The sequence below is a fragment of the Anopheles funestus genome, chromosome 2RL (genome assembly GCF_943734845.2).
Source record: "Anopheles funestus chromosome 2RL, idAnoFuneDA-416_04, whole genome shotgun sequence".
NCBI lineage: Eukaryota > Metazoa > Arthropoda > Insecta > Diptera > Culicidae > Anopheles > Anopheles funestus.
In genome coordinates, this window is record NC_064598.1 from 80,560,827 (window position 1) to 80,574,285 (window position 13,459).

At 38.3% G+C, this 13,459-nt stretch overlaps 1 protein-coding gene across 2 annotated transcripts; it reads left to right on the plus strand.

The window, feature by feature from the left end:
* The first annotated feature begins 12,035 nt into the window (after positions 1 to 12,035).
* Positions 12,036 to 13,285, plus strand: LOC125763740 (elongin-C). 2 transcript variants are annotated; one of them, XM_049427176.1, is made up of 3 exons: positions 12,036 to 12,240; positions 12,495 to 12,744; positions 13,048 to 13,285. In XM_049427176.1, exons 2-3 carry the CDS (start codon positions 12,539 to 12,541, stop codon positions 13,187 to 13,189), a joined length of 348 nt encoding a protein of 115 aa, XP_049283133.1. In that variant the 5' UTR covers positions 12,036 to 12,240; positions 12,495 to 12,538; the 3' UTR covers positions 13,190 to 13,285. The 2 variants fall into 2 exon arrangements, with proteins under 2 accessions (XP_049283133.1, XP_049283134.1); XM_049427177.1 differs by lacking the exon at positions 12,036 to 12,240 and adding an exon at positions 12,333 to 12,432.
* The last annotated feature ends 174 nt before the right edge of the window (positions 13,286 to 13,459 follow it).

Below are 13,459 nucleotides of genomic sequence, written 5' to 3' on the forward strand. Positions count from 1 at the left end.
TGTCCGAAAGAATCAAAAGATGGTGGTGGAAGATGAAGTAAGTGCATCTGGTGCATTCTGGGCAAGCTTATTGCTCGTAACGGTATGGTTGAGCTTGCCAGCAATGGCAAGAAGATTACGAATTTGAGGCCGTTTTTCAATAATTTCAATAAACTCCTTCGATCGTGAAATGGATATTTTACAAATATTCTTCTATGACTCATGGACACATTTAGGGGTCTGTGTGGAGAATTGAAATTGAAGCAGTAATATAAGAGATGCATTCTTCGTGAAAAATAATATGTAACAGATGTAAAATAAAGTTTAATGAGATGCTTCTGAATAATAAACTGCGGGACAAGCTGTAAACTACATGCAAAAATGAATGTTCAAGTTATGGAGGATTCTTCTAAAACGTTCACAGTCGAGCGCCATTGTCATCAACGCCAACACTCCATCTAAGTTTGGGAAAGGAGTTTACGGGATTGGCCGTCCGGTGTCTTTCATATGACATGATCAGCCTTCCGGTGCCTAGCGAGTCTAATTCGCTCGTCATTGTACAACTCATTGTGTTCGTCATTATGGCGGCTCTCTATTGTCTTCAAACACATGCGGGGCCAAAAATCTATAAAAATACAAACTAAAACTAAATATTCGTGAAAGCATAGCTACTAAAGTCTAATGATCAGGATGACGGAAGGAGTTAAAAAGGACATTTCAGACGGCAGCGGAAGGAGGTTAAAGGGAGGTGGAAGTCAAATAAGAGCGGAGAAGAGTTAAACGAGCGCAATGGACCAGAGCGATGCTGCTGAAGTGCGACAACTGGGGATAATTAAGGGAGGACGAATACGGACTGAACGATCAGGAACATAGTGGGGAATCGAGGAGATCAACGTTCGATTAATCGATCAATTAATCGACAATCGATTAAAAAGGAACCAACAAATAAGTATTGAGTCTGAAGGCGACGATTCTCGAGGGAGTCAATACCAAGCCGACGACACCTGCGGTTCATAGTTAGGGAGTGTAGCAGAGGAATTGAATGGAAATTTCCGTACCGCAAACCTGGTGAAAGTTCTTTGTACCCGCTCTATGCGCTCAATATGATTTCGAGCAGTAGTGCTCCAAACTACAAAGCAACGACCTGACCAGCAAGCCGAACAGAGCCAACAAACACAACGAATTTCCTGCAATACGTCTGATAATGCCGATCGTTTTCCATGCCTTGCAGATCACGGATTCTATGTATATGGGGCCTCATGATTAGTGTTGGGTCAAGAGCGATAGAGGTGCTTCAATCGCTCCGCTCATCTTTTTGTTCGCGCTCCCGCACAGCCCACGCGAAAAAGAGGTAGCTCCGTACGGAGCGCTACACACAGGAGCGATTGTGCGAAGCGCTCCCATTTGAAAATTTCATAAGGCTATAGCCTTACGTTTTTTGGGATATTTAGCAACATTTATAAATGTGATATATTTGAATGCGAATTTGTTGCAATAAGTTTCTTTTCACTCAAATAATGCTTTAAACTAAAAAAAGAATAAAAAATCAGAAAAAATTTTTAAAAAAATTTCAACTCGAAAATTTCATAAGGCTTACCCCTTACGTTTTTTTTGGGAAATTTTGCAAAAAAAATTAAATTGATTTATTTTAATGCCAATTGGTTGCAATACGTTTCTTTTCACTCAAATAATGCTTGTAATTAAAAAAAGAATAACAATATAGAAAAAATTAAAAAAAATATAAAAATTTGAAAATTTCAAAAGGTTCATTTTTACACCAAGTTTTACCTATAACTCGGTCGGTATCCAACGGATCGCCAATCTTTAACCTGTGGTCGATAGATGGCACCAATGGCTATGTTTTCTTCTTGGACAGCCATGCTCTCAGGTGTCCGTTCCGGAAGTTATTCGAAGAACCAAGTTCCATACCCTGTTTGTGAAAATGTATAATTTTCCTCAATTTAGAGCAATGTAGCAAAACTTATAAATGTGATATATTTGAATGCAAATTTGTTGCAATAAGTTTCCTTTTGCTCAAATAATGCTTTAAATTAAAAAAGAATAAAAAATCAGAAAAAAATTAAAAAAATTTCAACTCGAAAATTTCATAAGGCTTACCCCTTACGTTTTTTTGGGAAATTTAGCAAAAAAAATTAAATTGATTTATTTTAATGCCAATTGGTTCAAATAAGTGTCTTTTCACTCAAATAATGCTTGAAATTAAAAAAAGAATAAAAAATAATAAAAAAATGTAAAAAATCTATAAATTTGTCAATCTACTAAGGCTCATTTTTGCACCAAGTTTTGCCTATAACTCGGTCGGTATCCAACGAATCGCCAATCTTTAAACTGTGGTCGGTAGATGGCACCAATGACCAAATTTTCTTCTTGGACGGCCATGCCCTCAGATGTCTGTACCAGAAGATATTCGAGGAACCAAGTTCCATACCCGGTTTGAGAAAATGTAAAATTTTCCTCAATTTAGAGCAATGTAGCAAAACTTATAAATGTGATATATTTTAATGCCAATTGGTGCAAATAAGTTTCTTTTTACTCAAATAATGCTTTAAATGAAAAAAAAGAATAAAAAATTAGAAAAAAATTATAAAATTATAAAAATTTGAAAATTTCATAACTCTATAGCTAGTGGGTCAAGAGCAAAAGAAGTATTTCTATCGCTCCGGTCATCTTATTGTGCGCGGTCCTTGTGGTGCGAAACTTCGCTCCTGGGAGCGCATCGCACAATCGCTTCTGTGTAGAGCTACCTGAAGCGCACGCCGCACACTTTAGAGAGCGAGAGCGGTGCGTTCCGCTCTTGCAAAAGAGCTACTTGACCCAACACTACTCATGATGAGGTTACTGTCAAATCAAACACCCAAGTCCTTGATGATCGAGACATACGATCAAGGACATACGAATGGAGTAAACGAGCATGGGAACAGGATAAGGATCCGTCACTTCTGCGTAAGTTCTCTATCGCCTGTCGCGCCGTCACGTCCTCGCCGTGCAGCGTGAAAGCTTGTGGAATACAAGCTTGAGTTAGTCTTAACCCTCTGGATGGATGGCGCTCAACCACCTTTCAGGGTAAAAAACAAATCAACTATAGTAAATATTGAAACAAAGGTATAGTTAATATTTAATATAACTCTACTAGCTTAAGATAATGCCCTAAAAATGAACTGTTAAGTTGTATAATTTTGAGAAAACCCCTATTTTCATACATTTTTCCAAAGAGGTTTTTCTCCATTACGAGAACTTCGTTCAATATAACGACCACCCAACAAATCACACGTAAAAAACACAACCAAAACAAAACCACCTCCATTTGAGTGTCCGTGCCTAATCCCTGGCAATTAAATTATTATTAATGAAAGGAACCGCAAATTGGATCCACCGGTACGAAGGCTACTACAAAAGAGCATCACGAACGTTACACTTCGTATGGCAAGACGGAAAATTAAAAGGGGAGGAAAAAAAGACAACAAATTTCCCCATCATTCATGAGTCCGTTTCCAAAAGCTGGAACACATACAGAAGAATAGAGGACAAGCGAGTAGCAGGCGGTTTACATTGTTGCTATTTCTTTTCCATCTGCGCTATGTTTTTCACATTGGCATCTGTTAACAAGTCTTAACTCGTCCGCAGAACTCGACCGAAGCGCTTCGTTCTTTGCCAACGCGAATGGGAACGGCTCTGAAAGCCGTCGTACCACGTCTGCAATGGAAAGCACATTTCGAAGATAATGCGGAAGCGATATCTTGCTGCACTCGAAGAATGGACGAAACTATTCGAACGAAACAGCGAGCGAATGAGCGAGTGAGCGAGAGCAAGCAGCAAGAGTGGGTGAATAAAATGGTCAAAGGCTGCTTTGGTTTTTGGTGAAAAACTTTTCACCGTAACGCTATCCATTTCACCACCGTGCCTGGTTGGAAAATGGTGAACGAAATAGGGGAAAATCACAACATTGTCCGAAATTCCTGACCATATGAGAAGGTGTTTTTCTCGTGTTTTTTTGTCTTCTTTCCCGAGTGGATGAAACAAAAGTACCCTTACACACACACACAGACGTACAACGAGTGAAATTGTTTGCGGTAAAAATGTTTCCTAACAAATGACCATATTTTTGTGACTTTTCGCCATTTGTTGTTTGCAGCAGCACCAGCAACCAGGAGCGAACGAAATGGACGAAACTTTCCCATCTGGTTTCGTACTGCTTGTAGTGAAACGAGAAAGAGACAAAGCAACCCGGTGAGCGGTGGAAACGGATTACTAGGATTGACCAATTCCGAGGTTGGTCTATGACTATGTAAAAGCTTATTTTCTCCAGCCCGTTAACATGGTTCCCAACTTTGACCAATTTTTCATTCACCTTCGCTTTCATCTCTCATTACCTTGTACGTTACCGCGTAAACAATAATACAAATACACACCCCCAATCTCGCTTTCGATGTCGATGAATACATACAGCAAGGGTGGAAAAAAGGAGGGAAAATGAAAGGGGACGGAGGAAATCGGAAGGAAAAACTCCGTTACAAATGTTCCGTCGCCCGGTTTGTTCCCCCCTTTTTAAACCCCGCTTTTGAAAGCTTTCCACCATGATGGCGGTATTGTAAACTCGACCAGACGGTTTTTTGAGGTTACGGTGCGTTTGTTGTTTGTTTGTCTTTTGTTGTGCCTTTTTTACCCAACCAACCAACCAACCACCATCAAATAGCAGGCGAAAACAGTTCCCTGTGTACAACTGCTTCCCTTTCCCGTTGCCTTGGTTTGCCACTAGGAAATGGCTTTAAAATATTTCCATTTCTCTGTCAGCTGATTTGATTTATCATGATTTTTCCTCTACTCCATTTGTTTCTCTGGTTTTCGTCTTCCTTTCTCCTTCCCAGGACATAAATTCACACGGTCACCAAACCATTCGTTCCCTCATTGTCATTTGATAGCGTGTGGTAGTGAGTAGTGCGAACACGCGGGAAAAAGTGTTCTGCCCGGTGTTTGACTATTTTGGGAACATTTGTGCTTTTTTGGGTGGTAAGATTTGTATGATGCATCGTTCGGTCGTGTTTTTTATAGTTTAATATTTTATCCCAAAAAAAAAACAAGTTGGATCGACGGTGGGTGGATCGGGGAGAAGGAATGGTTTATGATCATCCCATTAGCTTTAATGCCATTAATAGTGGTGAAGGTTTTTGTTGAATAATTGTTAAATTATGAATGTGAACACCACTACCGAGAAGGGGAGAGGAAAAAGGGAACAGAAAAGCCTCATTCGTAAATTCTCAATTATTTATTTGTTTGTAGAAACGGGTGCAAAAAATAGGATTGTACTATTTTAAAGCTTTTTTAAAAAGTGGATTCTAATTGAGAAAATGATTAGTTTCCTGATAAATATCATGTTTAAATGATGTTATGAAGTGAAAAAAGATGAAATTAGAATCAAATTTACATTGCAAGTAAAACGAAAAGTTCTTCCTTTTGAATTGCAAACATTTGTTAGGTTTACACTAATATTTCAATAGTTAAGTTAGTCTTATGATCGAATAACAAAACTTTTAAACATGCCTTCAAAAAAATATTTTAATTACATGATAGATTCTACAAAACAAATACAGCAACTGGGTTAAGCCGTCTATTATGGTTGGATTGCATTAATTAACGAATAAATCCTGCTTTATCTGCAAACTAAAACAAAACAAAAGCAAAACTTTTATCATCTCTTTCTCTCTTTCTCTCTCTTCCACTTCTCTCCATCTTTATTCAAAATGGGCTAGGTGAGAAAAAACCAACAAAAAGTATGTAATCCTACATAGAAACATTGAGGATACACCCAGTACCTCTGTCCGTCCGTCTGTCTGTCTGTCTGTCTGAGTCCTCCGTTCCGTACAATTGCATTCTTGTGTCCCGTGTGGAGTTGTGGTGATGTGGTTATTAGAGTCGTTGTTTCATTGTTGGCTTTTCACTGGATTAGCCAGCTTAGCGGTGCGCAAAGCAAAGTAGGGAGAAGGAAAGCGAAAGGAAAGCCGGAATGTTTATCCTCCCCCTGTTGACCATATGCATGCTGGTATTAGTGAAAATTGCTTGCTGCCCTACCTCCGTGCGAGGGGAGTTTCCCTGGTCTTATTGGCTGCGCCCTCACTTACAGCCGCATGCAACGTGGGGCTTAAAACGAGGACAGTTTGTGTTGCATTTCCTGACCATGGTGACCATGCTGAACAAGGGTAAAATCTTTTCATCGTGGAAAATGGTACTAATCTTCATTCAGCAAGAAAGAAAGACCATTTGCACTAACGGAAGGATTACGATTTTGTTGAAATGTGCCAAATGAAACATTTAAAAACGGTTGATTACTTCTTAAGCAACTTTACATTATTTTCCTATTATTTTACAGGTGTAAGAAACTCTATTTAAGTAATCTTCTTTTATTTTTTTATGCAATTTCAAGCACGATTTAACTTATTAGCTGCAAATCGAATGATGATAAAAAGTAAAGATTTAATAGTAAATGATATAATAAGCTTTAATTTTCATTTAGAAAAAAAGAACTACTGCTATTACAATGGTAAATCATTAAGAAATAAATCGTATTCTATCACGGACAATTTGGAATAAGTCTTCGCTGATGTCGTCCGGTACCTACTCTCATGACGTGACTGATCTATCGAAACGAATCTGATCAACAGTCAGGTGATCGTAGAGTTATTCTTCCTGTTTGATCCTTTGGTCAGCTTCTGCTAGGCATATGTTAGAACTTGGGTTAACTACAAGAACTCTTTCCATCAACAACAAATGCCTGTTTTGTCTTGCTAGGAAAGATCCACCAAACTTTTCCTCAACCTTAGTAATAAATACCTTACTTCCTCGTCAGAGAAGCTTCTCATAAATTCAACCTCCATGATGAGCTTTATCAGGAAGATGTTGTCGTCTTCGAACAAGCGAAGTATGTAAAATTCCTCCTAACTCTAAACATGGCTTTTAATGTCTAAAGAGTTTCTAAGAAATCAGTTATATTGTGTAAAGTTGTTGTTCCGACACCTTTTTCCCAATAAATGCGTCCTTTTCCACATGACCCCGTCACTACATGCTTAGCAATTGTCGCGTTTGAGAACGCGAGAAAAGTAACTCAATTTTCCAAAATAATTTTGCGACTCTGGCGCGACTTTAAGTTTGTTTAACTTTTCTCGTGCAGGGTTTGTTTACGTTTTTAATCGAGCCGGTAGCGAGAAAATACTCTTGAATTAAATTAAATTAATTTAAACAAAGAAAATTATAATAAGCAATAAAACTATTGTTTTGATGAAGTCGATGAGAAACGTAAGTTTGTTAAGCCCAGTGACGATGTTTCAAAACAACGGTCCATCAAGAAAGCTCATCGCCGGATGCTGCTAACAGTACCGCAGCTTTGTCCGTTTTGTTTTCTTGTGTGTGTTTGGCGCTGGAAAATCTTGTCATAATTTTTCCGGTAGTCAGAATAAATTGCAGAAGAAGTTTTTGCCCGCCACGTCATACACCGGACAAAATACAATCGAGATCGAATATTCGAAGTCGGATAGCACCAACTAGAAACAGCTTCGAGTAGCATAAAGATAAAAACCTTTGTATTGGGGTAATCAAACTTGTCCTTCTTTTTTTCTCATTTCATGACCATCACCGTATCATCCATTCTCAGGTAATTATAATTTTTTTTTATTCTTTTTTTATTTAAAGCATTAATTGGGTTAAAAGAAACTTATTTCAACAAATTTGCATTAAAATAAATCAATTTATAAATTTTGCTAAACTACTCAAAAAAAAGCTAAGGCTATAGCCATAAGGAATTTTCAAATTTTTAGATTTTTTAATTTTTTTAATTATTTTTCATTCTTTTTTTATTTAAAGCATTATTTGAGTTAAAAGAAATTTATTTAAACAAATCCGCATTAAAATACATCAATTTTTAAACATTGGCTAATTTACTCAAAAAAAATTAAGGCTATAGCCTTGCGAAATTTTCAAATTTTTAGATTTTTTTAATTTTTTTATTTTTTTTTATTTTATTTTTTTATTTAAAGCATTATTTGAGTCACAACAAATCAACAAATTCGCATTAAAATAAATCAATTTATAAAATTTTGTTTAATTTCCAAAAAAAAGCTATAGCCTTAAGAGATTGGCAAATTTATAACATTTTTTTGGGAAATTTTCACGAGATGAGATTTGTTTTCGAATTAACAGCCATTCTTTTGTTTTAAAAACTGTATTTACATTCACAATAATTATATACAACACGTACGTACTTTAAAAAATAAAAAAGCACTCGACTTTTTTTTTAAATTTTACAATATTTAACGACACTCAACCGATCTAATTTTTGAATTTGTATTTGTTTACCTTGTTATTGCCAGCAAAATCGAACTATCCTGCCCTGTTTGTACTTGTCCCTATTCCTATGTCGTCATCGGTTTCTCAATAATTCCTTCCCTATTACTAGTGCATCAATTACAATCGCTAAATTTTCTTTATGCAGTAGAGATTCACACTTCCAAGAACATATTTTTCTACCATTTCTAACGGCTAATTAACTCCACTGAAAAGATTCGAAAATTTGCCACTTTTCTCGAAGACATGCGAAGGATTCAATCAGGGAAAAGGATATTCTAAGCTACTAGAAAATTTGTAAAAGCAAGCAGAACGAAGAGAAGATAGAAAATTGATTTGTTTGTTACCTCATAAAACCAGCGAATGATCTTTAACTTAATTTATCAAAATCGATTGTTTCGTGTGGCGAAAATAAACTATTACTGTCAAACCGAATGGCCATTTAAATGCAAAGATGCATTCAAATTTATGATCTTCCTCCGTTCCCTTGGCAACGCTAAAGAACTTCTTCCCTTCCCCCCCCCCCCCCCCCCCTAAAAAAAAGGAAGTTTCGTTTCGTACCACATTCGAAAGTTTTCGTACTTTTTCTTTACTTCAAACGCTCTAAAATGGCGATTCCTTGAAACCTTTTGCACTTTTCCGAGTTCGGTGTAGAACGATGTAGAAGGGGCAGAAGAAAAAAACTATCACACGCTAGTAAATCACGGTATTACGGCGGGTGAAACTCGTTGCTATTATCGCCTGACGGACGGAATCTGTCTCTAGAGTTTTCCTTCGAATGCTGGTGAACATTCCGTCCCTACCAGTTCCTACCAAAGCTTAAAAAGAAAAAGAAAAAAAACACACCGGAAAGCTCACATTCGAGTTTTGTTCGTAGTTTTTGGGTTTGGTTGGAAAGAATTTAGCATTGCAGCGGGCGGGAGTTTGTTAGTCGAAAAACAGTTCTGAATAAAATCTTTCCCCAACCCCCCCCCCCCCCTCCCCCCAAAAAAAAGAATAAAAAAGCATAGAATTTACTAGCGCAGCGAACGGAAGGAAGCGCAAAGAAATGTTTTAAACCCCGGGAATTGGGTGCTCGAATTGGAATCATATCTCATTTTACTCTCGGGAGGAGGAAAAGTGCGCAGAGTGTGCAGTGGGATATTATGCAGCCAAGAATCGCTAGATAAGTGCTAAAAGGAGCTAGATTCAACTGTATAAAATTGTGCTTTTCCTTGTTTGTTACCCACTGCAAGGAGAGTTCGCACACAAAAAGACCCCTTTTACTTTAAACTAAAGTTACTGTATTTTTCTTTAAGTGTATTTGATTTTTTTCCTACAAAAAATCCACCAAACTAAAGTGTTTTTCTTCACACCACTAAAAGCTCACCCACGTGACAGCGAGCACATTGCTGTACGGTCCAGCTTGTGACATATGTCATTTACCGCGCTTTGTAAACGCGATCTTCTATCGGTAAAAGTATGCCCAAAATCATTCCGAAAAACCACCGAAAAATAAGTACAAATAAATTAATGTCACTTCATCGTTTTCCTATTGAATGCTTCTCTGCTTTTGTTTCTATTTCAAACCTTTTTCCATTCTCTGAGCACCAAACAATAGAAGTGTACGGCAATTGTTTGTTTTACTCGGTTTGGGCGATTCCTCCGAGTAACAATCTTTCCAGTAAATTCCCAAAATATAGACGGGCGTATACCCGGTCTCATACACAACCATTTTGCCACGCATACCAGTCCCGGAAGTGATCTCTGAAGCAGTTATTTATGTGTTACGGTTTCGCGGTCCAAAATCCTAGACCACGACCACGAGTAGGGTGAGCTTCAAGGAGAACACAAGAGACTTGGGCACGTTACGATTCGAAAATTTCAGCACCCCATTTCTATCCCTTTTTTTGGACAAAGAGAAACAAAGAAGTGATGGTGGTGGATGAAGCTCGAAATGGAAAGGGAAGATTTAACAAGACATTCAAAGAATTCTCGCACACAAATCGAACTCAAATTTCTAGTTCCAAAGTTTTGCCATCGGAGCACTTCCGGTACAAAACACTCACACACACACACACCAGGATCCAACCAGGACTAAGACAAATGGACAAATCATGAATGGACAGAACACAGTTGACAGCAGTTAGAAGAAAGGGGAAGAGAGAGAGAGAGGATACCAAAATGAAATGAACACCATATGCTCCATTTTTCAATAACACTAACAGCTAATGGTCAAGAGACAGCTTGGGGGCATCAGACAGCTGGACAGCAGCCTGGTGTGTGTCCGGAAGTGTTTCTTTGTTGTACATGAGCTTCTTGGGAGATTTTTCTTTTTGCTTCTTTTCCGTTACTTACCCAATGTGTTACTATTACTGACCACTTGCCCCTTTCTTTGCTGGTCCCTTTTTTTGGGGTAGGAATAAATCGCATAAGTTGGATCATTTTGCTTTTTAGTTCAATCCATACCCAAATATGGACATGTCCCCAAGTAAATGTTAATGATGATTCCCACACTGGACGGATGCTATGGCGAAACAGATAAATGACACGTATTAAAATTGAGTTCTTCTGGGAAACATTACGCTGAATTGATTTTTGGTTTTGCATATGAAAAAGTTCCTCTTATCTATTATTCATGCGTGTCGTTTCAGTCGCATTGGTGCACTTTTTTCCGATTTTACCACAGTTAGTACAAATGCAGCGCTCACCGAAAAACCCGAAAATCACTCAAGGAATTCGCAATAAACTCTCAACACATGTCAAATGCTTCGAAAGTTTTCGTTCGCATAATTACAAATGGGTAGTTGTCCATCCGTTGGGGATGTCCAATAAAAAAAAATGGGGGAGAGAAAAAGGGCCACATGACAGCTTTGAACGACAATTGAACACTGGAAGAAAAGTTTCTGGTGTGATAGGAATGGCTGAGGGTTTTGTTTTTTTACTTCGTTTGATGCATTTTTCTTTCTCGACCTTTTCACACCACTGCTGGAGAAGCGACGGTTTTGTAGTAACTTTTTTTTTTGCTTTTTTCTCTCTATCTTTGTCGATTGACTTAGACCAGCAAGTACGAAATGGAAACGTGGCGTTGTGTTGCCTGCGCTGGTTCGGTTAAGCAGAGACGGACACGAAAATTAATTAAAAACTCCTCACTTCTTGGTTTAACAATTGCGATGTTTGATAGCGTCTGATTTGTCGCGCTCGGTGCTATGCGTTTTTTTTCTCGCATTTCCATCGCGAGTTCTTGCTTCAGTAGATTTGGGAGAAAATGACCATTGTTGCTGCTATGGAAAAAACATGTTTGTGTGTTTGTAAGAAAATAATTTTTTAATGCTACTAACCGTAAATTTCGATTAATTTAGGCAGTTAAATTCCATTAAAGCATTCACTAATTACATATACATGATACATATGGAACATTCGCGCATGAAAATGCTCCGAAGTGCTTTGGAAAATGCTCCGAAAGCTTTGTGCACATGAACTTGTATGCTATACCGTGGTAGCTTGTACGCAATGTTTCAAAGGAAAAAACTTGGAATTTCAACACATCTTCAGTATGTTAAAAGTGCGCTAAAACATGAAAACAACGAAATAAATGCACTTTTTGAATGAATTTGAAAATAAAATGTATAAACTTAATAATTATTTGAAAAAATAAAAATAAACAACCACTGTGCGCGCGACCTTCGCCAGCTGTCAATTTTATGGACGTCAAATGAAAACAACATAATTGACAGCACTCTTCCTATCTCGTCTCACCTTCAACCAAACGATTCAATGTTGATTCCGGTTCACTTTTTACTGTACTGTGCATTTACCATTATTACAAAGAGCGCTTGGTAGCAGGCTCGCTTAAAAGTTGTTGTGCTGTGCCAGTTGCGATCGTGCACTTTTGTATTGCCCTCGATAGATTTTTGCAGCATTAAGCAGGTTTGTACGATGGTGGAGTAATGCATATCAGAACCAATAGTTTGTAGTCCTTGCGGTTCATCTAGCATTGTACAGATACTAGCTCGCGTAGAAACTGAATAGTCATCATTCGGCTGCCAATATCCTTCATTTTGTTGTTTTGAACATGTTTTAAAACGCAGATTGTCTACCCGTGCTAGTCCAAATCGCTCTGTAAAATACATTACTAGATACATCGATCTTCTACTAATATAGCTTTTCCTGCTGTTGTTTAGCCTGCCTGTCTCCCTGCATTACAACACCACAAACCATCGACGAAATGGAGGAACGTACCGGAACGGAGCGAATTTATGGTGGATGCGAGGGACCGGATGCGATGTACGTGAAGCTCATCTCGTCCGATGGACACGAATTTATAGTGAAGCGCGAACACGCGCTAACCTCCGGCACAATCAAAGCCATGCTGTCCGGCCCGGGTCAGTTCGCCGAGAATGAAGCGAACGAAGTCAACTTTAGAGAAATACCGTAAGTTGCACCCAAAAGTAATTGTAATTAAAAGCATCAACTCCCTATGTTCTTTAAAATTCCCTATTAAACATTTCCGTTACTTCGCTTTGACTCATGGAATGTGTTTCGTGGCCTGTTTCGTAATTATAGCCACAACCTTTGAACCTTGATAAAAAAGAGAATTCCCTCGAAGAAATCTTTTGCACCTGTCGCTATCTTGATAACAAAGCTTAAAATAATAAGCACCCAATGTCAAAGCGTTCGATGAGTCATTGTTTTAATGATACAAAATCATTGATCTTGTTCTTTGCATTCTTCCAGCTCGCACGTCCTTGAAAAGGTCTGCATGTACTTCACCTACAAGGTACGATACACAAACAGCTCGACGGAAATACCGGAGTTCCCAATTGCGCCGGAAATTGCATTGGAGCTACTGATGGCCGCTAACTTTCTCGACTGCTAGGAACTAGTGTTATGGTTTAGTTTTTGGGGGTTTTGTTTTCTTGTATAAGTTGGGACGTCTGAAGGAGTGAATAAAAATGTACTGATAACAACACGACTTTCCTTCGGCTTAGTAAGACAACAAAATCAGATCTCGATCCATCTTTATGTCCAATAGCTGGAAGGGCTGGAAGCCCTCGGTGTATCATCTTCCGTACCAAATCTACACAGCAGGTAGTAGTGCTGCAGTTGATCACTTCGTTCTCTTCCAGCTGTCCACATCTTTCGACAC

What these genes read in the sequence shown, in the direction of transcription:
- LOC125763740 (XM_049427176.1), top strand. Translation starts at nt 12,539, where the DNA reads ATGGAGGAACGTACCGGAACGGAGCGAATTTATGGTGGATGCGAGGGA. An exon ending in GTCAACTTTAGAGAAATACC is followed by an intron (nt 12,745 to 13,047) that starts GTAAGTTGCACC and finishes GCATTCTTCCAG; the next exon opens with CTCGCACGTCCTTGAAAAGG.